This window comes from Phoca vitulina, unplaced genomic scaffold (genome assembly GCF_004348235.1).
Source record: "Phoca vitulina isolate PV1807 unplaced genomic scaffold, GSC_HSeal_1.0 scaffold54, whole genome shotgun sequence".
Taxonomy (NCBI): Eukaryota; Metazoa; Chordata; class Mammalia; order Carnivora; family Phocidae; genus Phoca; species Phoca vitulina.
Window position 1 is genome coordinate 1,691,120 of NW_022589757.1, and position 26,243 is coordinate 1,717,362.

A 26,243-nucleotide genomic window follows, 5' to 3' on the forward strand; every position below is an offset into this window, starting at 1 on the left:
TCAACCCCATCTGCAACAGAAGCATTTCCTTAACAAGGCAGCTCCATGCCCCTCATCCAGTATCATCTCAACTACCACTATCCCGCCAGGCTTCTCTCTGCATTGCTACCCATTCAGCTTGCATTTAAAAAAACAACAACAGGGAAACATAGAGGTGATCCAAGTGAGCCCTTTGGCTGTTGGAAATAACTATTTTTATGCTATGGGGCCACTTTTTTTTAACTTTGCAATAAAATCAGGCAGTTTTTCCCCATTGTTTATTTCAGTGTGGATGTAACAGTGCATTACATCTGATTACCATACGTTCACTAGCCCTGGATACTTAATGATACTAGCTTGTGTTTATATGTAGTTGCGAACATTTCTAAATGTTCTCCCACTCCTTGTCTTAGCATCAGGTTAATTGTGATGTGAAGTGGTCCATCAACTAACTACTTGGAAGACGCAGGTCTTGAGCCTGAATGTCCTAACTCCTTCATTCGAATTTATCTACTGTAAAACCTCTGCTTCTGAACCCGAATTACATAAACATTTAAAATAAACAAAAAGCTCTTTTGTTCTTCTCTGATTTAGAGTTTCTTTATAACAATAGGTAATGTACCAACAACTATAAATTGTTAAACTTCTAAGAGTAAGAAAGTCCTGCCTTTTGGGTGGAGGACCTCTATGTAGTGGAAATTAAAAGGCGTTAGAAATATAATCTTTGTGGGGGTGCCTGGGTGGCTCAGTCGTTAAGCATCTGCCTTCGGCTCAGGTCATGATCCCAGGGTCCTGGGATCGAGCCCTGCATCGGGCTCCCTGCTCGGGAAGCAGGCTTCCCACGGAGTTGCTTCTCCCTCTCCCACTCTCCCTGCTTGTGTTCTCTCTCTTGCTGTGTCTCTCTCTGTCAGATAAATAAATAAATAATCTTTAAAAATATATATATAATCTTTGTGTAAGGAGATGATTCTCCTTACTCATTTTGTGGGATAAAATAAACCCAAGAAAAATCTAATTGCAGTGAGACAAAAATCTCACTGTAATGTTATAAAATGCTGTCATAATATATGGTAGAATTATAAGAGGCACATGAATTTTATTTTCTCATACTCAAGGGGTAGGTGGTGGGGGTGTGTGGCAGATGCACCTGTCAGTGATGTGGGGCCAGCAACACATATCACAGATAAAACAGGAGGTGAGGGTTCAATTGAGGCCAGAACCCAGGATCATCTTTTTTTGGAAACAAGTGAGAATTCATAGCTCTGATCTTCCTGTCACCAGCAAGGCAGGCAGTAGGAGTGATGGAGAAATAAGGATTCATTGCCCCTGTTGGGGAAGAGCACTTCTCTGGACTAACTGTGTAATTAATTAAGCTCATGGTAAGAGATGGTTCTTGTTCTAAGGCAATTTCTAGGACGGTATGATCTTTTCTTTCTTTGGTTTCATTTCCCAATGTTAGGATCTTTTTTTCTTTTTTAAACTAACAGCAACAAAAGTGTTACATATTACAAATGAAGCTACCCTACCACAAAGGCATAAATAACTTTCATACAGCAGCTGGTTTAACTTAAGCCAAGTCTGAGGAACATCACATGACTCCATCTGCCTTTTCACGCTTCCTTGGCCCAGTCCCCCGTGAGTTTCCATGTCATTTCTATATGAGGCTTAGAACTCATTAAAAATCCAGAATTTTTTAAACTTGAGGCATTTATCTGCCAGAATCCATAATTCCCAAAAGTGAAAAAGTAAAACCCAGTGTCCTGTTTTTTATTATGAAAAATTTCAAACATATACAAAAATAGAGTAATATGATGAACTTTCTTATATCCCTCATCCAGATTCAATAATTATCAGAATTTTACAACACTTACTTTATCCCTCCCCCCTTTTTGTTGAATTGTTTTATTCTATTTTGCGGTTCTTAACATTTCTAAATCTGTTACTTGCTGTCTTTTATTACTTTTGGAAATTCTCAGTCATTATGGCTTCATATATTGCTTCAGCCCCATTCCCTTTCTAACCTAATTTGAAATTCTAGTTAACATATATGAGACCCGGCTCCTTTATTTGCCATTTCATTTCCTCTCCATGTTTTGACCTGCCTTCCAGTTTACTAATTCTTTCTTTGGCTGTGATGCATCTGATGTTAAGCTATTAAGTTCTTGACTCCAGTTTTCTATTTTTCAGTTCCAGAAATTTCATTGGTTATTTTTTATTTCTAATTTTTTGCTAAAGTTCTTTTCTATTATTTAAGTTCTCAAACATACTTTTTACATTTAAAGACCTGTTGGTTTAAAGACCCAACTTGTTGAGTACCTATAGGTCTGTTTCATTGTCTGTGTTTTTTTTCTCTTGGCTTTCAGACAGTCCTTTGTTTTTTGTATGCCTGGTTATAATTTTACTGAATGTCCTGCAGTTGGACATTGAACAGGAATAATTATAGGTTCAGGATGACATTTTACTTCAAAGAGAATTTACTTTTGCTTCTGGTAGTTTGTAGGAACAGATCACCTTAATCCATTCAGGTTTTGAACAGATTGAGTCTTTGTGAGGGCTGGTCTCTTTCTGGCTTACTACTACCCTTACCTTACCCTTTGGGGGTCACAAATGAAAGCCAAGGATGTTTACCAGGGCTCCTTTCCATCCTTGTTGCACCCTGAGCTCGTTTCTGTGTGTCCATTTCTGTGAGACTGCCAAAACCTCTGCTCAGCTCCTGAGCCTGTCTGCCTCTGCGTTCAAGTCAGCAAAGGGAAAAGTGGCAACAGATGTAAGGATCACCTTCTTGAGCTTCTGTTCTTTCCGCAGTTTTGACTCTTCCAGATCCCTCGGCCTCAGTGGGTCTGTGATACCTTCAAACAATTATTTTGTAAATTTTGTCTAACTTTTCTTGTTTTTAACAAGGAGTTTTGGTCTGAAACGAACTAATCCACCATTGCTGGAAGAGAAATTCTGCTGAGGAAATTTAAATCAAATCTCAGACATTACGTCATTTTATCCATTCATTAGCTTGCATCTTGGAAAAATGCGGACATTTCCTTATATGCCAACAATGCTGTTTCATGTTCAGATTTCCTAGAATTCCCAGAAATGTCTTTTAATGATTGTTTTGTTTGAGGTCAAATACACAAGGTCTGTATGTGGCATTTGGTTGTTGTATCTTTTGAGTCTCTTTTAATCTAGAGTGCTCTCCTCCCCTGCCATCTTTTTCTTTTCATGCCATTGACCTGTTGAAATTCTGCATCAAAGTCCTGTAGAATTTCCCATATCTTGGTTTAGCTGGTTGCTTTTATTTGAGCCTCTATCACTTGTTTTTCCTATGAAATGGAATTTAACTGCATGGGCTTGATTAAATTCAGTTTTGTTTTTGGCAAGGATGCTTTATAGGTAGTGCAGAGTAATTCCTGTTGTATGACATCAGAGAGCACACGATGTCTGATTTTTACACTGTAAGGATGCTAACATTGATCGGTGGGTTCTGATGGTAACAACGTAATCCATCCATTATAAAATTCTCCATCATTCTTTGATCTCTTTGGTTACTGTGAAATACAGTTTATAGAGGCAAGTTAAGCTCTTCTTTTAAATTCAGTCATGTCTTTTACATCAGTTCTAAAAAAAATCATCCCGAACAATCAATGTTTTTTTCCTGCTTTCAGTGCCAGACTGCTACCTGTAGTGAAGCGGTATAATTGGTAATTACATCATGTGGAGAAACCTCAGCAGGACCAGCAGTGCACGTCCTGCCACCAGGACTTCAATAGCCTTTGAGCTTGAGGCATTCCACTTTCTGGATTTGCAGCCTCCTCGCAAAGTAGGGCAGCAAAATCTTGGTGCTTATGGGTCTGAGTTAAAGCTAGTATGTGTGCCGCTGCTTTGCTCTGCTTGTTTAAACACATTCCTTCCTAGGCACTTACTCACCACAGAAACACCAAAGGCAGTTTTTCCCTCCTAGGCCCAGCATTTGGGAGCGCATGATCGCTAGCATTGTACCTACAGAAAGGGAATTTATAATGCCCCAACAACTGTCCCAGGAGCCCATGGCCTCTTCCGGTCTGGACCAGTTCAAGTCATGTGGCTCCAGGAACCCTCCCCTGGTCACCGAGGGCTCTACTGTTTCTGGAGCCCCACATCTGTGCCATGGCAGCCCTCACACTCCTCTCCGTGTCATGATTTTATCTGCCTCACTTCTGCAACTAGACTGTGTCTCAGCCAGGGCAGGGACTCTCCTGGGACTTCTCATTCCTTACCACCCTGGGCACAGAACACAGCATCTCATAGGCTCCCCTACTCCCTCCCCTTCCCACTCAGACTCCTGCCTTGGTCCCCACACTCCTAGTCCCCCCTGAGGCCGTTCCTGGGTCAGACTCTTCGCTGGCCTTCATTTTTGGCAGTGCCATGATTGAAGACAGCCGGCAGGCCCTCCTCTGTCCTCATCACGGTCACCCACGTGCCCTTGCTGGGGACCTTCTCCCAGCAGGAGTGAGCTTCACCGGTGTTGCTCTTGGTGCAACTCCAGCAAGTAATCGTGATTGTTATTCCAGATGGCAGCTGGGAGGCTTCCAAAAACAATCCAGGCATACGGTCAGCGCTCGCCGGAGCCACGACACTGCTCCGTAAATATTTATGTGCAAGTCCCCCTCGCAGACACATTCCGCTTATCCTCTCCTGACTGAACTTCACTTTGTTTTTGTTTAGTATCTTTAAGCAACAAGAGCAGGTACCTGTCAGGGCATAATTATGTGCCACTTTCTCTCCCGGCATGGAACCGAGGATTTTTCTTTCCTTCTGTTAACTGGCATGACAGACATCCATTTAGTGGTATGATTTTTAGTATAAAATTCCTTTTTGCCTTTAAATTTAATTATTCCACATTCATAGCAATAAAATCAAATCCCAAATCCAGGTGTGCTTTTCAGGGAAAGTGTCCAGGGCAATTACCTCCTGATAATGGTGTCCTGTACTTAAGCCTTTTGTCTGCAGATCTTAAAATCTCTTCCACACAAGTAGATAATGATGTTCATTTTGTCGGGGGTGAGGGGTGAAGTGATTGATCTCCTGGCCTACTCAAGCGATGAAGAAAAATCCAAGACCCAGGTGTCGCCTTTGTTTCTCCTCTCCCCCTCCCTTCGCAGTTCTTTCAAAGAAGCATGGCCGACCTTCTATCGATTGAAATACCTCCCTCTCAAGGACTGCTTTCCACTTTTTGAAGAGCATGAATGAAAGGAGTTTCTATGTATCACATTTCATGTGGGGAAGAGTTGAGGTTCAGGGAGAAGAAATGGTGAGGAGACGTGTGTCCACTTACCAGAGAATATGTGTCTCCTGGTAGATGTGCCTCCTCTGTTACACAGTAGAACTTAAATGTGGTTCCATGAGTTCACAAGTGAGAAGTGGTCAGAGCAGAGCTTGGCACATGGCGAGCCCTATGTGAGTCATGACTCTTCGGGCAGAACCTGTGGGCTCTGGACAAGCAGCATTTGGAGTGTGCCCTTGCTCATGCTAGCAGTGTAAATGCGCTTCCCTTTTCCCCATCCAGCCAGGCTTGCCCAAACCCTTGAGAGCCAGTTTATATCCTGTTTCCTTCCTCCAGGAAACCTTCCTGGTCCAACCAACCACCAGTCACCTCTCTCTCTTTCATAACTCTTGCATTATTCTCTCAATGTAATTCAATCCCCTTGAACTGAGCATTACCATGTACTAAGGTAGGCCTCATTTGGACACAAAATCATGCCCTCTCCTGTCATATTTTGTAACTGTGGTACGAATGTTTGTCTTGTGTCTGGTGGGATTATTGGGCCTTGAGGGGAAAGCTTATAGCTAAACAGCCCCGAGCCCCAGGAACAATCCTGTACATACAGGAGGAGTTCGGTAGACTCTAAGGATAGATGTTGCGGGGAATAGAAGCAGCCAAACTGTACACATTTTATTGACTCTGATATAATAAATTCTTGTTGAATCACATGGAAGTTATATCAGGTTTGGAGCTTAGCCCTTCATTTTCATTCTTTGCTCTCCTTACAACACCCTCTTCTATTCTGTTACGTGGGAAAGAGGTCAAGCTTGTCTTGAGCTTCTCCTGCACGCAGGACATCATGGCAAACACAGATGGGGGGCCGGAATAAAAGCTCCGTAATCCAGTGAGATGATAAGTAAATACACAGGTCCTGTACAAAAGATGGGCCATGATGAACTCCAAGGGCTTGGCAGTTAAAAGGAGGGCATGGTAGTATCTCTGTGGGGAGTCGCGAACACTTCATTCATCGACTCAATATGTATTGAGCGGCCATCTTCTGTTCGAAGGCTGTTCTAGGTGCTGGAGCCTCACAGGCGAGGCTGGAGTATAAGCTCATCAACTGGTCTCTCCAACCCACCCCCAGAGAGAAACGCAGAGGTCCAACCTTGTCTCCTTTCTCTCGCGTTGATTAGACTTTCCAGTCCTGTCATTTCTTTCCTAACACAGGATGCCGCCCCATCCTGACCGCCCAGCTAGCTTCCTCTCGATAGGGGTCAATGGGGTCTGCCCACCCCTTTCATGGTCTCCTGATGGAACGCCGACCGCAAAGGTGAGACCTGCTGACCCTGTTTGCCCTTTGGTTTCTTCCAGGATTTTTTTCCCCGGAAGCCATCCTGTCAGAGGGGTGCAGGTAATGAAAGTGGGCAAACTACAGTTGCACCAAGGCATGTTCCCCCAGGCGATGAAGAACCTCAGACTGGTGAGTGTGCCGAGACCGCGTGTCCTTCTGCAGGGAGTACCAGGTCTGCCTGTCGCTAGGCCGTTTCCTTGTGATTTTTAGCGACTCTGCACATGCACACTTGTCTGCATGCACACACGCGTGCACACACACGTTGGCGCGCACGCGCATGCCCATAAATGTTTAATGACCAACTCTGAGAAAACCTGATTTGTGATGTTTGCCGATTTCTGTGGTCTAAATGTGCGCACTGTGGCTGATCTCAAACTACCCATATAAAATCAACCAGCTCCTAAAATTCATGACACTAGAATAGTGAGCTCTTGCTAACGGGTGCAAACTGGCCTTCAGGACACCATTACACCTGTGCCCTACTCCAGGTGAGCAGGTCGGCTTCTCCTCCCAGCATGCCGACACTGCCAGCAGAGCGTTCATCACATAGTACAGGCCCAGCTCAGAGGTCCTGCGGGCTTGGTTCCAAACCACTGCCATAAAGCCGGTATCGTGATCAAGAGAGTCCAGTGAATGTTTTGGCTTCCCAGTGTATATAGAAGTTACGTTTACATGATACTATCGTCTATGAAGTGTATACAGCATTATGTCGAAAGAAAAATATATACTTTTCTTAATTTAAAAATACTTTATTGCTAAAAAATGCTAACTGTCGTCTGAGCTTTCAGCGAGTCATAATCTTTTTGCTGCTGGAGGGTCTTCCCTCCATGGTGGTGGCTGCTGACTGGTCAGGGTGGTGGGTGCTGAAGGGTGGGGTGGCCGTGGCAGTTTCTTAAATAAGACAGCAATGAGTTTGCCTCATCAATGGACTCTTCCTTTCATGGAGGATTTCTCTGTAGCATGTGATGCTATTTGATAGCATTGGAGCCATGGAAGAACTTTCAGAATTAGAGTCAGTCCTCTCAAACCCTGCTGCAGATTTATCAACTCAGTTTCTGGAATATTCTAAGTCCTTCATTGTCATTTCAGCCATCTTCATGGCATCTTCACCAGGAGTACATTCCATCTCAGGAAACGACTTTCTTTGTGCATCTGTTCAGGTTTCATCATGAGATTGCAGCCCGTCAGTCCTGTCTTCAGGCTCCACTCCTGATTCTAGTTCTCCTGCTCTTTCCTGCCCATCTGCAGCAACTTGCTCCCCTGAAGTCTTGAACCCCTCAAAGTCACCCAACTTCTTCCAAACCCCTGTGAAAGTTGATATTTTGACCTCTTCCCATGAATCACAAATGTTCCTAATGGCATCTAGAGTAGATGAAATAGAAAGGTGAATCCTTTCCAGAAGGTTTTTGGTTTAGTTTACCCAGATCCATCAGAGGAATCGTGCTCTGTGGCAGCTATCACCCAATGAAATGTATTTCTTCAATAATAAGACTTGAAAGTGGAAATTACTTTGTGATCCATGGGCTTAGAATGGATGTTGTGTTAGCGGTCATGGAAACAAGATTAATCTCGTTGTCCATCTCCATCAGAGTTCTTGGGTGCCCAGGTCCATTATCAGTAGGCAGTAATGTTTTGAAAGGAATCTTTTTTTTCTAAGTAGTAGGTCAGAACTTAAAGTTACCAGCTGCATTAGTGCCTGAGAGTCAGCCTGTCCTTTAAAGGTTTCAAGCCAGACATTGACTTCTGTTCTCTAGCTATGAAAGTTCTAGATGGCATCTTCTTCCGCTATAACGTTATTTTGTCTGTATTGAAAACCTGATGTTCAGTGTAGCCATCTTCATTAATTATCTTGGCTGGATCTTATGGATAACTCCATAAGTTAGGTTAGGCTTTGGCTTAAGGGAATGTCATGGCTGTTTGATCTTCTATCCAGACCACCGAAACGTTCTCCATATGAGCAGTAAGGCTGTTTCACTTTCTAATCATTTGTGTGTTCACTAGAATAACATTTGTAACCTCCTTCAAGAGCTTTCGCTCACTGTTTGGTTCAAGAGGCCTAGCTTTTTCAACCTCTCAGCTTCAACATGCCTTCCTCACTCAGCTTAATCATTTATAGCTTTTGATTTAAAGTGAGACAGGCGACTCTTCCTTTCACCTGAACACATAGAGGCTATTGGAGGGGTATTAATTGGCCTAATTTCAATATCATGTCTCAGGGAACAGGGAGGCCCAAGGAGGGGGTGGTGGTGAATGGCCAGTTGGTGGAGCAGTCAACACACACAGTATTTATTTATTATTATATATAATAATATATTTATTACATGTGTCTTATATGGGCATGGTTCATGGTGCTCCAAAACAATTGGTATGGTAACATCAAAGATCACAGATCACCATAACAAATATAATAATGATGAAAAAGTCGAACTGTCATGAGAATCACCAAAATGTGACACCAAGAGAGACACTGCGCAAATGCTGTTGGAAAAATGATGCCTGTAGACTTGCTTGACACGGGGTTGCCACAAGCCTTCAATTAAAAAAAAAGCATGGTATCTGGGAAGCACAATAAAGCAATAAGACAAGGTATCCCATAGTAGGATTACCTGTCACCGAGGAGACTGAGGTCTTTGCAGTTATCTTGGTAACCGGTTCAGTGCTGTACAAGGACCTGGAGCGGAGGAGGTGTTCCTTGTTGGAGGAAGGAGGGAGGGAGGGAGAGAGGTCCATACGATGGTAACAGTAAGTGACGAGAAACTAAATGGGAAAACTGGGTCTGTGTTGGAATACAAGAAAGAGCGATGTTTATTTTCACCCTATCAGTGAGCCTCCATGCCCCTGGGCTCTCTGCTGCCCCGGCCTTTCCACCCCAGCAGAGCTCCCTCTCACCCAACCATGGCTTCCAGATGGAGAGCTGATGTGCTCACCTGGTCCAGGTGTTGGCGGGTCTCAGGGAGACCTGTTGTGTGTGGTTTCCCACGGAGCACCTGATACTTGAACAGGACCCTCTGGGCCACAGGGCCCTTGTGTGCAGAAGGGCTACAGCGGAGAGATCCCAGCCCTCCCTCAGGTTGCTCAGGGAAGGCCCAGGGACTGTCTGGTCCCATGACAGGGGCAGCTACCCACATGTAGAGGAGAAAAATCGCAAATGCCTATAAGTTCCTTAAAAATGAAATTTTTTTTGCCTTTTTTTTTTTTTCCTTTTTTTTTTTTTTTTTAAATGATAGCTATGTTCCCTTTCCCAGTCTTTTGTTGAAATAAGCCCATGGTCAACAGGAAGAACACTGGGATTCCTGAAGGCGCACGGCTCTTCCTGTGCTTTTTACCTTGTCTGACAGCCCCACCCAGACTGACGGAGGAACACCTAGCAGGCTCTCGCTGTCCCAGAGAAAACTTCCCTTCACTGGCCTGCTACTCCCTGTCAGCTGGTCGAATCAGTGAGGCAGAAAATACTCCCTAAGAGGGTCTACTGTGAAAGTTTTGACAGAAAAATAACGTGGGGGAAATTTCCCACGTATATGATATATCCAACCCAGGGTCACCTGCAAGTTGTTTTATAAGTGCTCAAATTAATCCTTTATATTTCTGTGGGACTAGAAAGCATTAATACTGCTCACATGTAGGGGCGCCTGGGTGGCTCAGTCCATTAGATGTCCCGACTCTTGGTTTCGGCTCAGGTAGTGGTCTCAGGGTCGTGAGATCGACACCTGCATCAGGCTTAGGGTGGAGTCGGCTTAAGATTTTTTCTCCCTCTCCCTCTGCCCTTCTCCCCTCTCTCTCTAAAATAAATAAATAAATCTTTTTAAAAATTACTGCTCATTACTTATCTGGTCCCCATGACAGATGAGGTCAGTGGGGCAGATAGTTTCATTCCCGTTTGAAAACTGAAGGAGCTAAGGCATGGAGACATTCAGGAGTCTGTCTAAAGTCATACTGAGGTAGAGCCAGGTCTAGTTTGTTCAATTTAATATGTTGATTAAATTCTTCTATTAATCTGAATAAGGCTCGGTGTTGTCCTTCCAATTCAGTGGGGGAGGCAGACATGTGAACAAGTCATTAAATCCAGGCTGGAATCCCAGGCTCTGTGCTTCTCCTCTAAACTAGCCCAGTGAGACTCGCTAGTAAGACTCTGTTGCAGAAATCCCTTTAGATCTGCTGAGCCCCTGATGCCAACTCAGGGGGGATTTGGGTCGCTTCATTCCTCGTGTGAGGCTTTATTATCACCTCTGTGCTCAGAACTCTTGGAGGAAGCATCAGCTGCAAAGGCAGGAACTTGGACAGACATCTAGAGGTGGATTTACGGGATCGCGTGGGCTGGGTGGACGCCGAGGCCATCACCAGCCCGCCTCACGGCCCTCTGCTCTTATGCATCCCTCGGGCCTGGTTCCATACTGCCTTCCTCACATTCTTGCGATGTTACCTCGCCTCCAGAAGCTTCCTTTGTTAACTGTTTTAGCATCATCTCCTCCTGGTATGGAAGGAAGGTCCAGCAAGGACCCTGACAGCTGCAAACGGAGCAACATCGGCAAGGCTGCCCCCAGGCCTGGGGTTAAAGCATGGCCTGACCCCACGCTTCCTGTTTGGCTCTGCAAGTCGCTGAGTCTCTTGCCAGGTTTTGATTATCAACCGAAATGCAGCTATGTGCCCGGCCGTGCTGCCTGGTGGGGAGAGGCCTCAGGTTTAGAGTGAGGAGGTTCACGTGAGAGTCCCATGACTTGAAGCAAGACTCTGAATCCCTCTGAATAGAATTTTCTTGTTTTTAAAATGAGGATAATCCCTACACCGTAGAGTGGTTTGGAGAAGTAAATGAGGTAGCGTGTGAGAGGGTTTTGCCAAGGCCCAAGTATTTTGAGACTATAAAGGATTTTCTTGATACATGAATCGTCGTTCTGATCATTCTCCCACTGTCCAGTCCCTTCAACACTTGGGTCTGTAGTTTGGGGTGATATGGCATTTCCACTTCGAACAGTTCTGTAACGGTTCCCCAGCACACGGGCATGTTCTGTTTCCCCGAGTTGAATGGGAATTCCACAAGGGGCCCTGAGCTTATGTACCTTTTGTATCTCCCGGCACCACCTAACAGAGACACATGCCCCAAACATAGCAAGTTCTACTAAATATGTACTTGAATGAATAGAATTTTTAATGAATTGAGATCTTTAAAAGCCCCACCCTGATCCTGTCCTTTTAGCTAATACGTATATGTAATATGTCTCTGGCTAGTGGACCAGATCCTGTCTAGACCTTTGCTGACCATTTACTAGCAGAGTGAGGCCCCGATCACACCAATTCCAGTGTTTGGTGAGGGTTTTCCCACACCAACAAGCAATTCTGGGACACCAGCTAGGTGTCCTATAATTCAGTTCAGTTCTGACACTGTCTGCCCAGAAATAGCATCAGATGCCACAGGTGAGGGGCTTATTATTATTATTATTTATTATTGTAAAAGCTATAAATCAGGAACAGCCAGAGAGAAGAGAGGCATAGGGGCACAAACCTTCCATCCTCTCTCAGAGCTCACCACTCTTCCCAAATCTCCACATCTTCACCAACCCGGAAGCTCTTTAAACCCCATCCTTTAAGGTTTTTATAGAGGCTTCATTACGTAGGTAGGATTGATTTGGCCTCTAACTCCCTTTGCTCCTCAGAGGTCAATCACGTGGTTGGTTTTCCTGGCAACCAGCCCCCAGCCTTAAGTGCTTTCTGAGAAAGTCACCTTATTAACATAACAAGAGACCTTTTTATTGCTTGCTGCACTAGGGAACTTCCAAGGGTTTTAGAAGCTCCGGGTCAGAAACTAGGATGAAGACCAAAGATATATCTGTCTTGTTACAAATTATGATGTCACACAGAGGGACAGGCAGGACATGTCCATTGCTTTGCAAGCTCATAGGACCTGGGAGCTTAGGAGCAGGCCAGTTCATTCTGCAGAAAGCCTGTCTTCCTCAGTTTTCTTAGGGCTCAGGTAACCCGGAGAGGGGAAAGGGAAGATCTGTTCTTTGCCTTTGAAACTGACGTTTTCTTAGATATTCTTTCTTAGGGACTCTGGAAATAATAGGATGAAAGAACTTGAAAAGGGTTTCAAAGGCTGATTTTGGAGCAGAAATGAGAAAAGCTTCAGAAACAGAAATTGGTTACAGATTCCATTAGGCCAGCCTCCGCCAGGAAAGGGATCCACTTAGCCCAACCCTGATTTGGTTTAGGCTTTCATCTCCACTGGGCTGAGCTGAAAGGCTTCTGACTGCTGCCACAGGCCAGTCCTGGGGTCCCTTTGCTGTGTTTCTCTCCTTCTTTCTCCTGTCTCTAATCTGTTTTCATTCCTTTCCACTTATTTCTTGGAAGAATTTTGTTAGCCGCTAATTTGACTTCTTGGAGCTCACGGGCAACTGTCTTGGTCGGGGCTGTCTCATCAGTGAACCTGTTTCTTTCCTGGGAGCTCTGCACGCGGCTGACTCCCTCACCCTGGGCTAGACTATATGCTTTGTTAGTGCCTTGTTAGCTGAAGGCAGGTTGGAAAACACCAGACTTCTTCCCCTTCGGTAATCATTTTTTATTTAGATGTAAATTGTTTACATTACACTGTAACGTTCCTTTCCCTTTTCCTTTCATTTTGTTGAAGCATTTTGCATTTTGAGGATCTTTCTAGCTTTTGCTGGGCCTGAGCAGGGAGCTCCTAGACATTCCTCTCATTGTCATAGAGCTATTAGTTCATCCAGGGAAAGCTCAAAGCATAACCATACAGGTCTCTGTCTACTCCAGCCTATACCCTAAATTTAAGGCCCCCAAAATGGCTGATTTAGAGCATGCAATTCTGTGGTTCCCATTCTTTAATCTGCTACAGTGATTCTTAACCTCTTTGATCACGTTCTTATTTAGAAATCTGATAAGAACCACTGACTCGCTAGAGAAAAATGTACATACACACAACACCTTGTACACTGGGTGGGGGCGGGGACTTCAGGGACTGCCTGAAACCCTTCCTTGGACTCTGTAAGTGCCCATAGCCTCTGGGTTAAAAAGCTGTCTTCTAAATGTGTAACATCACACCTTAGCATGTGGGCAGATGGGATGGAGAGAGCAGGGACAGAGTACAGACAGACACATTGTGCCATAATCATCCATAATGCCTTCAAAGAGTTATTTGAATGTCCCTGGCTCTGATACATATGAATGCCTCCTACGGGCCTCCAAATAGAGAATATTAGTTTCAAGTGTATGTTTCTGAACCAAAAAAGGAGAAGTTAAGTAACAGAATGGTAAATAAAATGAAAGCATAGTGATTAAGTCCTATTAAAGGAAACAAGCAGAAACTTACCTACAGGAAAGTGTAAGCCCAGTACAAGTAAGAAGCCAAGTGAGGATTCTGGACTTTTATCTCCACCTGTCAGTAACAAGGTGTTTTCTCCCCATTATTACCTCTTCATTCTCCTACTGGAGCAATGTCAGAGAAAGCCAGCTAAAACAGAAGGTTGAAGTAAAATTCAGAATCTCAACCGAATATCCAGAATTTCCAGAATTCAATTGAAGATCACTTGTCATACCAAGAACCAGGAAGATCTCAATCTTAATGGGGAAAAAAAAAAGACAGTCCATAGATGCTGACAGAGATTTTAAAGCAGCCATTATAAAAATGTTTTAATGAGCAATTATGAACACCCTCAAAACAAATGAAAAAATAAAAAGTCTCAGCAACAAGATAGAAAATATAAAGAAGTTGCAGGGTGCCTGGGTGGCTTAGTCGGTTGAGCATCTGCCTTCAGCTCAGGTCATGATCCCAGGGTTCTGGGATCGAGCCCTGCATTGGGCTCTCTGCTCAGCGGTGAGTCTCCTTCTTCTTCCTCTCTGTGATCCTCTCACTCTCACTCTCTCTCAAATAAATAAAAAATCTTAAAAAAAAAAAAAAAGAAAATATAAAGCAGATGCAAACGGAAATTTAAAAACTGATAAATACAATTACCAAAATAGACTGGCGCTTTACAACAGAATGGAGAGGTCAGAGGAATGAATTAGTGAACTTGAAGATAGAACAATAGAAGCTCTCCAACCTTGAAAAACAGAGGAATCGACTGAATAAAAGGTATAATTGAACAGAATTTCAGGGATCCGTGGGACCAGTAACAAAGATGCAACACTGACGTCCCAGAAGGAGGAAAGAAAGAAGTCAGGGTGGAAAGAGTACTTGAAGAAATAACGGTAGAAGCATTCAAATTGGAAAGAAAGAAAGAAAATTATCTCTGTTTATAGATAACATGATCTTATATATAGAGAAACCCTAAATATGCCACCAAAAAACTGTTAAAACTAACAAATTCAACAAAGTATCAGGATATAAAATCAACATACAAAAGTCAGTTGTGTTCTTATACGACAGTGAACAATCCAAAAAGGAAATTAAGGAAACATTTCCAATAGTATCTACAGAATAAAATACTTGGGAATTAACTTAACCATGGAGGTGAAAGAGTTATACCCTGAAAACGATAAAACATTGCTGAAAAAAATTAAAGAAGACATAAGTAAATAGAATAACATTCCATGTTTTTGATGGGAAGACTGAATATTGTTAGATGTCAGTACTACGCAAAGCCATCCACAGAATGAGTGCAACCTTTATCAAAATCCCAATGATTTTTTTTCTAGAAATAGAAAAGTCTATCCTAAAATTCATGTGAAACCTCAAGGGACCCTAATAGACAAAACAATCTTAAAAAAGAAGAAAAAAGTTGTAAGGCTTCACCACTTCCTGATTTCAAAATTTACTACAAAGCTTACAGTAATCAGAAGAATGTGGTGCCAGCAAAAAGATGGCCATATAGACCAATGGGATAGAACAGAGAGCCCAAAAATCAACTGTCACATATATGTTCAAGTGATTTTTGACCAGGGTACCACTTAATGGGGAAAGGACAGTCTCTTCAACAAATGATGTTGGGAAAACTGGATATCCACATGCAAAAGAATGAAGTTGGACCCTTACTAACACTGTTTTTAAAAAAGTAACTTAAGATGGAGCAAATACATAAATATAAGAGCTGAAACTATAAAACTCTTAGAAGAAAACATAGAGGAAAAATTTCATGACATTGGATTTAGCAATTTCTTATATATGACACCAAAGGCACAGGCAACAACAACAAAATAAACAAGTTGGACTGCTTCAGAGTTTAAAACTTTTGTGTATCAAAGGGCACAATCAACAGTAAAAAGGCAACCCACAGAATAAGACAACATTTTTGCAAATCACATATCTAATAAGGGATTAATATCCAGCATGTATAGAGAATTCCTAAAACTCAACAACAAGAAAACAGCCCAATTAAAAGGTAAGCAAAGGGGTGCCTAGGTGGCTCAGTCAGTTGAGCATCCGACTCTTGATTTTGGCTCAGGTTGTGATCTCAGGGTCATGGGATCGAGCCCCTGCATCAGGCTCCATGCTCAGTGCAGGGTCTGCTTGGGATTCTCTCTCCCTCTCCTTCTGCCCCTCCCCCTGCTCACAATACATACATACATACATAAAATCTTTAAAAAGTGGGCAAGGACTTGATGAGACATTTCTTCAGAGAAGATAGACAAATGGCCAAATAACATGAAAAGGTGTTTAACCTCACTATTCATTAGGGAAATGCAAATCAGAAACCACACTTCTCACCCTTTAAGATGGCTGTTATCAAAACAGAACAGAAAACAAGTGTTCGTGTGGATGTAGAGACATTGAAACCCTTGTACATTACCAGTAGGAATGCAAAATTGTGCAACTGCTATGGAAAATAGTATGGTAGTTCTCAAAAAAAAAAAAATTATAGAACACTCCACCCAATAATAGCAGAATACATGCTCTTTTCAGTGCCTACAGATCATATACCAGACCACATGCTGGGCCATAAACAAATCTCAGTGAGGATAAAAGGATTCCAGTCGCCCAGAGTAAATTCTCTGACCACATAGAATTAAATTAGAAATCAGTAACACAATATTTGGAACAAAGCCAAATCCACACCACCGATTTCTCTCTGAGACTTGGTTTACCCCTAGAATTAATCCAGTCCAGTCTCTTCATTATTTAATTGAGGAAACTGAGGCACAGGGAGGCAACATGACTTCTTCAGGGTCTCTCAGGTGCTCAATACATACTCATTGGATTGATTGATTAGTTAAATATAACAATATGAAGCAGCCCTTTTACTACCAGTGGAAGGCACTGAGCTCACCACCTCTGTAACCCCTCAGTGGTCCCCTTGGGCTGTGTTGGTCCTTCCCTCCCCTGGACACCCAGCACCTCCCAGCTCCCTTGATCACAGACTCCTCTGCTCTAATTCTGTCTCCTTCTTCTACCCAAGAGCTCTTCTCCAGGTAAGGCCAAGTCTTACTCGTTAGAGCTGCTTAGACAATATTTAGTGAATGAATGGATCCACGTTTTCACTAAGGAAGTTTTGCCTCCCAGGGTAGGGAGGCAGGGGACACAGGTCCTTCTGTGGATCCTATGCTGTTATTCAAGACGTAGAGCAGAGCAAAGCCAGCAGGGGCGCTGCTGAGCTCAGGCGTGTCATCAAAGGCTGTGGAATTTGCTGCTGCCCATTGGAAAGAGCTCTTGCTCTGGAACTGCGGGATGTGTTGTAGGTCTGGCTTCTTACATTTCCCGCTTCGGATGCCTCAGACCATGTCCCCCTCCCCCTCCTCCAGTCAGCTTTCAACCTGAGATGTGCAGAGTAAGAAAACTTGGATTTTTCCCTCTTGCGCTTATCAGGCATACATTTCTTTTCCCTCTGATTGTATATCCATATTTAAATCATGCTTGGGGAAGCCATTTATTGGATCCCCTCGGGCTCATGGTAGAGAGTATATGAGATCCCTGATAAGCTTAATATATTTGTATTAAAAATTAATAAGCAAGCTATTGTTTGCAATGTTAAATCATGATTTGATTTCACGTATTTAAGACCACAATTTTAAAATTACTTAAAAAAGACTGCAGTCAGTTCTGGGACCCTGTCTTTATTCCGGAATGAACCACGCCCGTCACGTGGCAGACAGGCAGTGCCACCATCTCTCATGTCACATTTAGTCCATACCCGGTGTGGCAGCCCCCCTGGAGGCTTCAAATGAGTCCTCTGTGGAAGATTATGTGGAGGCTCTTTTTAAATGCTACTATTAAAAAAATCAAATGTAATGGGAAGAGATAAGCTTTTCCCAGTGTGAGCCGGCTCCAAGTTTATATTTCCTTAATCTGTTTTATATGCTCCTGCAGGAAATGAAACCAAAATTGTCCTTTCTGAAATGTGCATGTGGCGGGTGGGAGGGGCTGAGCGAAGGGAAACGCAGAGCTAGAGGAAACAAATGCTCTGGTTTGTCAGGGATTTACTGTCACTTTATTTGGAGGGAAAAGCCCTCTTCTTCTTCCCAGTGCGCTGAAGGGTTGCAGCCCCATGGAGAGCTGTGCCCACAGCCACGGGGTGCTCTCGCCCTGCCTCATTGAGAACTGTTACCCAGCTCACCTGTCCGCCCGGTTGACGCCCAAGACAAGGACCAGATATCCTGCATTAGCAGGTCTGTGTTTCCACTCACCTCCTGTCCCCCCGGAGAGACACATCCTTCGCACACATACAGAAGACGGTCACAGCCAGGCTTTGCACATTACTGAATCCTACTTCTTTCTTTCCTTTCTCTCCCGTTCTCTTCTGCTCCCCCCATCACTCATAAAATGATCGTGTCTGCTTGTTAATTGTATCTATATTTAGTTTCACCTTCTAGACGAATGATGTCGATGTTTTTTCAGTTTCTTCAAATTGGTCCTCTGCCCTAGCTCTACCCTCTGGGTCCTCTCTGCTTCTAGCCACCCCCATGGATAAAATCTTCTAATCTTAGTGTCTCAAATCTTATACATAATGCTCAGGGGTCGCCCCTTGCTCTCGCCTTTGCTTCCAAGGCTGTGTTCACCACCAAATAAGAGAACACAGAGCACCATCAAGAGCATCTTGACTAGGAAGACCCTGCGATCCCTCTGGGTGTCTCAGAAGCCACGTCTAGGTATAGGGGAGACTCGGGTCCCTCCGCTATAGGAGGCTGCACAGTGCTGTCATGGAGGGAGCCCCGGGTTGAGTCCTGAAGAGTCAGCGCTCACCCTGTGCCCACCTCTCAGGCCGTACCTTGAGGACTTTGGACCCTGTGGTCCTCGTGGCCCCTCCGTAAGGAAGCAGGCATGGAGGTGTGGGAGTGAGGCCTGGGGACAGCCACACAGCTTCCCCTTTCTGCCTGTGGCTCTGTAATTCCAGAAGGTTCTGTAATTCCAGAAGCCTCCTACAGAGGCTCAGGTTCTTATCCTGCTGTAGGACAAGCACTAAGATTCTGGATCAGCCACAATTAACTTCAGCTTTTGAGGAGCAGACCTGATTTCTAAAGCTGGAAGAAAGTGAAACTTACAACTGGAAGAAAGGCCAAAAGGAAGGTTTAAACACATGCAAATCCACCTTACCTTGTTGGAGTGCTAGGAAGATGACCTTTGTCATTTAGCTTCTGAGTCAAATGTCCAGAATATCCTTGAGGTGAGGAACCTGGAGAAATATGGCCAGGAGGGCACAAAAAGCTAGTCGGGGCATCCTCCTGAGCAACAGGGCCAGGCCCCAATCCAGCAGAGGGTTTCCATGAGGGACAGGGATGGAGGTGAGCTCTCCCAGGTCAGGCCTGACCTTTTTCTGGACTCCCTGTTAGTGGGGTCCCATGGAGGGTTATTTCCCTTTATGCAAAGACGTTTTTAGGCAGTGCTTCTGGCCCATTCATCTTCCTCTGCCGGATCCCAGAGACATCTGACCCCCTGCTGAGTAGAAGGGAAGAGAACATCCAAGAGAGCTTTCAAGTAGGAGGATTTCCTGTGAAGGATTTGAAGCAGCTCTCTAATCTCACGGCCATCCTGCTTTCAAGCAGCTCTCCGCCTCGGACCTTCATGTGTCCAGACCAATTGAGGACCCAGAGTTGTGCCCCAGGGAGGTGGGGGGAGGGGATGAAACAGGACACATTTTTTCCCACATTTGTTTTTGATCTTCTGTCGGGAGGGATCTCATGGAGCCTGGCTGCCGTCGGCAAGGTGGTGGACAGCCCCCCCCCACCACGATGTGCTTGTGGACACTTGTACACCCACAGGGCCGACCCACTCAAGTTCATGAGAACCTTCAGGGTTTGCCAGCTGGGATGTCACCAGGGGACGGGCCTGCCTGTCTGCGGGTCGCAGCTGGACTCCGTGCATGCTGCTGTCTTCCAGGCTGGAGACCAGAGCCTGAGCAGGCAGGTCTTCCTCTTCCTTTCTCTTCCCTACATCCAGACCCCTCTGCCTGCCTGTTTGCCCTCATTCCAGCCTACAGAGGACTTTTTAAAGAGGCAGGGAAGAGGCCAGGAACACAGGCAAGGAAAACAGTCCTGGGTCTGACCACTTAACTGCTCTGGGTTTCCTCCCCACAGAATGAAGGGCTCTGAGGATGTGACCATATTGCTCCCCAGCTCCGTAGTCTCTGGCCGCAAAGCTCTTCCTACCCAGGAGTCCCTAGGAATTTAGTTTAAGCAAATACTCCACAAAGGCAAAAAATGTCATAAGTTGGAAGAGCTACATCATGTCATTTTTTGTTAAAAATCAGAAGTGATCTGGGCGCCTGGGTGGCTCAGTTGTTAAGCAACTGCCTTCGGCTCAGGTCATGGTCCCAGGGTCCTGGGATCGAGTCCCATATCGGGCTCTCTGCTCCGCGGGAAGCCTGCTTCTCCCTCTCCCACTCACCCTGCTTGTGTTCCCTCTCTCGCTGTGTCTCTCTCTGTCAAATAAATAAATAAAATCTTTAAAAAAAAAAAAAAAAAATCAGAAGTGATCTACATTTCCGAGAGTAGCTTAGTGAATGAATGAGGGTCTGTAAACATGATGTAATTAATTGTACACAACCATTAAAGTGGTAGTTATGCTGGCTATAAATTAACATTGAATAAAAGCTGCTCTTGTTTGTCGAGAGCTACCGTATCAGTCATTCTCAGCCCCAAGGGCACTTTTCATGAATCACACACGTGGGGTCTGGGCATTGGGGTCTCTTTTGAGGCTCCCTGGTTGATAATAGTGTGCAGCCAAGGCCAAGAGCCTGCGTGCCAGGAACTTCTCTGGGTGGGTGCTTAATGACCACCAAGTGATGTCTTCACGCATCTCCTGAAGGCACCTGCACATTCAGTGCCGTGGCTCGGTCCTCCCTTCCCGCTAGCCCCCTAGTGGGCAGTGCAGGATGATACTGTTTGTTTCTGATTTATTGACTGCAAAAATATCATTGCTCTGTAACAAGCCATCCCAAAACTTAGCAGAGTAAAATGACCGCCACTTTATTATGCCCACAGATCCTTTGGGTCAGGAATTCAAACAGATCACAATAGGAATGGCTTGCCTCTTTGCCACAATGTCGGGGGTTTCAGCTGGGAAGACTGGAATCTGAAAAAAAAAAAAAAAAAAAAAAGACTGGAATCTGGCTTCCTTCTGGCTAGCGGCTGGAGTCATCTGTGCCCTGTTTTTTTGTTTTGTTTTTTTAAGATTTTATTTTTAAGTCATCTCTACACCCAACATGGGGCTCCCCAAACTCATGATCCTGAGACCAACAGTCGCATGCTCTTCTGACTGAGCTGGCTGGCCAGGGGCCCCTGGATGCTTCTTTACACACATCTCTGGTGTGTAGGCCAGGATGACTTGGAAGATGGACTCAGGGAGGACTGTCCACCAGAGCCCCACACATGGCCTCTCCGTGGGCTTGGGCTTCTCACAGCACGGAGACTCACAGCTCCAGGAGCAAACATGCTCTTGAACAAGGCCTTTTTTAAAATAGCGTTGGAAGTCAATAGCATTCCTTATATTGTTCTCTTATTATTGAAGTGGTCACAGGCCCACCCAGATTTCAGAAATATTATGGAGGCAGAACTGATAAGACTTAGTGATGGACAACTAAACATGGAGAGTGAAGGAAGCGACTGTCAAAATGCTGATGCTTAATGTCCTAGGACATGAAAAGAATACACAAAAATATACACATCAAAATCACAGCACAAAAAGATGAGAAGTAAATGCATCATGCAAAAATGAAATGTTATTTTAAGTCTGGTGGCAGCATGGTATTTCATCTTTAATATTACTTAATCATTCTTAGTAGCTCTTCTTAAACCTAAGTACCCACTGAACCTCTTCACCGACAACCCCTGAAGATCATCGTTGGAAACCACACCCCAGCGGGATTCAAGTCGTGAGCACACTCTCCAAACATCACATTAAAAATTCACACTGTCCCTTACTGTGTGGCTTGGGGAACCACAGTGCTGCTCTCGCTATGTACTGTGGGGTTCACCGCACTAGGATCATGGGACAAAGATGAGTGGGCAGGGGCCCACCTCCTTTGGGATCAAGATATTGCCGGGTAGACTGGGGAGCACCGCCCCCAGACCCTGAGACCTCCACCCAGCCCATCCCCAGGGTGTTGCCAAAAGCTCTTGGTCTCATTGCAAGAAAGAGTTCAAGGACAGACCAAACAATGGTTGAGTGGTGCAAGTAGGTAAGTTTATTAAAGTGAGTGTACACTCGTAAGATGTGAGCTCGGGCCAGCTCAAGGGAGAGCTGCTTGCCCTGAGGTTTGGGTCTCTATCTTATTGACAGTTGTTAACTCAAGGAGGGACTTTCTTGGGAGCAGTGTTTCTTGACTTTTCTCCATTACTAGGTCAGGGTTTCCAGCCTTCTTTGTCTTGGGCCTGTCTGCTTTGATCCAGCTTCTTGTGGCTCTGTTTTGGACTGTTGCCAGGATAGGTCTCTAACCACCCCCCCCCCCCAGTCCCGATAGCTGCCCGTGACTCCCCCTTTACGGGCCTCCAGGCATCCTGTTAAAACCTAACTAACTGCCTACTCTAACATAATCCATCTTCTTTCTTTTTCCTTTAGGCTTTTGATATTATGAGAGTGACCCACGGCAGAGAGCACAGCCTGATTGAAGATTTGATCCTACTTTTAGAAGAATGTGACGCCAACATAAGAGCATCCTAAGGGGTGCAGTCAGAGGGAAGGACGGCTTCTACCCTTATTGAATGTCATATAGAGGTCACATACTCTACACTGTGTGAGCCTCCCTACTGGGAATGTGATTCTCTGTTCATGTAGGTAAACAAAGGCAGACATACAGTGTGCAAACCATAAGAAACATTCGTTGTAGAGAAGCACAATTATAAGAAATATAAAAAATTTGGTTGAAAATGCCATCTGGTAATCGTTTGCTTCCTCATTGGTTGACTTCAGTGTTTAAGATCTCAACATTCTCAACATGAAGGATAGAAAGTTCTATTAAAAGCATGGTAGAATAAGTTGTAACTTTCTCCTTGGCTATCTGTGGGGATAATTGAATTAAAAATCAGTGTTTTCACAAGCAAAAGCTTATTGTCTATTTTGTCAAGAAAGCAGAGTTTCAGATGTTTTCTTTACTAGTTGTGGTAAGTGACATGTACATCCCTTATTTACTCCCGAATACATCTTTAATACAAAAAGTGGTGTCCCGAATCCTAGAAAGAAGTCATTTTAGGTGTTACTAGAAAAGCATAGGAAGTCTTAATGGAAAAGAAAAAACGTTTTCTCAAACGTCTTGTGGCTCTTCTGCGCGTTTTGTACCATTTTGTACATGTCATGCTTTTTCTTTCCTTGGAGTTTTTTTCCCGTAATTCCCTATATCTGTGGCTTGACCGTGTGACATGTGCACCCCGAAGCTCCATTATCCTGCATCCCAGCTCAAAACAGATATTTTTGTTTCTTCTTCCTCTTTATCTACCCACTTTACCACCTTTCTGCGTTATTCAAATTCAAAGAAACTTTTTCTCTGGGGGAAGAAAAAGGAGGTGATTTCTTCTATGGCTCCGTGACCCTGTGAGCAGTTTCATCCCTCCTGCTTAGATGGGCTCAGGCAGTAATTACGGTAATGAGGGAGGCTCCAGTCACCCCCACCTTATTTTACAAGCAAGGAAAGGAGGTACTTAACTGGGGATGGTGTCCTGTTCCCCAGGCCCCGGGATCCGCCCCGCCCTCACAGAAGGAGCCCCGTGGCCACGTGGGGCGCAGGCCACTGTCAGAATGACACACAGGCGCCTGCTCAAGCCAGAAGGAACCAGCCTCGCTTGGCGGCAGAGAAGGCTGACCGCCGGAAGCTGGAGTCGATGTGCCAAATGCCTGGTGATCACTTTGATCGTGGAAATGTGCACAGTGTCCGGCACACGGGTGCGTTCTGCAGGCTTTCTGTCGGCTTCTGCTGGCCCAGGCATGGCTGACCGTGGCCGGGTACACTCATTGCCTGCAGTTGCCGGTGGGTCAGCTGGGGAAAGGAGGGTGACAGGGTCACGCAGCTCACTGGGTTGGCCCAGCCTCGTTCATGTGGCAGCAGGGTTCCAGGAAGAGGAAGTAGGCAAGCGCTTCCCTGTCGGCTGGCGTTGCATTTGCCGATATCCCATGGGACAAAGCCAAGCACAAGGCCAGCCCGGAATGGAGGGTGGGTAGAGCCTCCTCGAAGTCATCCTATTGCATGGCATGGGGTTGTGGAGAGGAAGATAGTGTGACCATCAGGGCGATCCACATAGCAGTCCCGTGTTGGTGTTCCAGAACATTCAGTGAATTGGATGAAATTCATAGACCTTCTTTCTAGAAAACCATATCCACCCGAACAATTTGCTCTTAGGATCAGGGACCCTTGAACTCCCCGTTGTCCATCAGTGGACTCCCCAGAGTCCTTCGTCTAATGAGAAATAGACTTGCTACCTTTCAGAATCACTTACGGGAATTACACATTTTAAATTCATTAGGGAAAGAGAAAAGCCGTAACAGGAGGCAGGAGTAGTCACTCACAGGCCAAATGAGCAGGGTTCACCGCTAGAACCCTGTGTTGGCCAATTTTCGGAGTGAGATTTATCAGCCAGTGATGATCCTGGATAAAGCGATTTGCCCTTCCACCTCCTAGAGAAAGCGTGACAGGCTTTTAAATCCCTCTCCGCTCCCTTCCTGTTGTGTGGGAGAAGGTTCCCTTAGGAGCGAGGGGCTCGGCTTGCATCGGCTTCTAATAGAAAGCAAACATTCAAGCAATGGTAAACATTTACCCAGCATCTTTACCACAAAATAATTTGGGGCAAGAGGGGAGGGGACGGGGAGCATGGTGTAAAATCCGTGTCACCGGCGGCTGACGACTTATGGCCGCCCCAGCCGCCATGACTGTGATTTCATTAATCCACAGTCATCGTAGCGGCAGGCTTTTTGCACATCAGTAACTTGATGCCATTAGTTGCTCCTCTGGGATGAGAACACATTTAAGGTGAAAATGAACACACTGGGCATAATTTATAGCCAGGCCACATGAATGCCAAGCGTGCAGGGAGGAAGGCTGCCTGGGAAGCCAGCTCGCTATGGGGGCTCCGGGCCGGCGCCGTCCAGCCAGGCCAGAATGCTGGGCAGAGAGGGTGGCTGGCGCCCAATGAGGCGCCCCCGTCCAGCTTCACTGCAGGATGACAAGAGAAGGGCATCCGTGGGAGCCCGCCCCGGAGTCAGGTCTTGGGAATTCTCTTCTGGCCCAGTCAGGAGATGATGTCACGCTCAGTCAGAGGAGCCCAAGGGGACGCCCCAGCGAGAAGATTCTGGGCATTATCTTTGGAGCATCATAAAATCCTCTGACAAGCAATCATCGGCAGGGGCTTCAGGAACACGCTGGAGCCGTCCTTTTACCTGAGGTCTGTAAGAGATCGGACTGGTGGAGAAGGGCCAGCAACACCCCCCCCCCCCCCCCCGTGGGACGTTCCCTTAACCTTTCAAGGTTTGGATGCATCAAAAATCTAAGGTCTCACAATCAACCTAGTCAAAGCCAATTCAGAACAGGGGAGACCAGTTCTCTGCCCAGCATATTCAGCTCCGCACTACCATCATCCTCCCGGCTCTTCAGCACAGAAACTCAGTCACCGACTCTCTCCTCTGACAAAGGAATAAGTTCTGTCTATCCGTCCTCCAAAGTGCTTTTTTTCATTTTGGTCATTTTTATTCTTACCTATTCCCAGGCTCTTTGCAGGCCCCAACACGTCGTTCCTCAGCCCCCTGCAAAGACCTCCTCCATCTCACCCCTCCTTTCTCTGTCCTCCATCAGAGCTGCCAGAGGCACCTTCCAGAAATACCCGTTTCCTCATCTCTTATAAGCCCCTCTGCTCAAAAGCTTGCACTGGCTCCCCATTGCCACTAGACTCAGTCAAGTCTTCAGACTGGCATTCGTGGTCCTAGACCACTGATTCATGGCCCAAAACCCCTGAATCTTAAACTTCCTGGTCCCCCCCCCCCATGCACCTACCACTCTAGCTGGATCCGTACCTGCCCCCGACCCCCCACCCCGCTTCAGTCTCCTGAATTTGTCCTCTTCTTGGACGGGTCCTTGTTTGTTCATACTGACCTAATCCTCTTTCTTCTCCATCTGTCTCTTACCAATTCGCTAAGACCTAGCCTGAGCCTCCATCCTCCTGTTTCTTTCCTCCTTTTTAATTGAAATACGGTCTAGTCTGTAACCATAATTCTTCTATGTGATGCTCAAGTCCTATCAGCTTTGGCTATTGGGATTTTCTTCAGGTTAAATGTCTTGTGTGTTCCTACCATTTTGGAAACACTTTTTTACTCCAAGGTACAGCGAG

At 45.2% G+C, this 26,243-nt stretch overlaps 1 protein-coding gene across 3 annotated transcripts in view; it reads left to right on the forward strand.

The window, feature by feature from the left end:
• The window catches only part of SMYD3 (SET and MYND domain containing 3), a 689,934-nt gene extending 664,006 nt beyond the window's left edge, over positions 1–25,928 (forward strand). For 2 of the 3 annotated variants that reach the window (XM_032389458.1, XM_032389457.1), the window contains exons 11-12: positions 6,584–6,692; positions 22,495–25,928. In XM_032389458.1, the coding sequence (XP_032245349.1) occupies positions 6,584–6,692; positions 22,495–22,596 (211 nt within the window). In that variant the 3' untranslated portion in view covers positions 22,597–25,928. The remainder of the gene's footprint in view (positions 1–6,583; positions 6,693–22,494) is intronic. The other variant, XM_032389456.1, reaches the window with a different exon arrangement.
• The last annotated feature ends 315 nt before the right edge of the window (positions 25,929–26,243 follow it).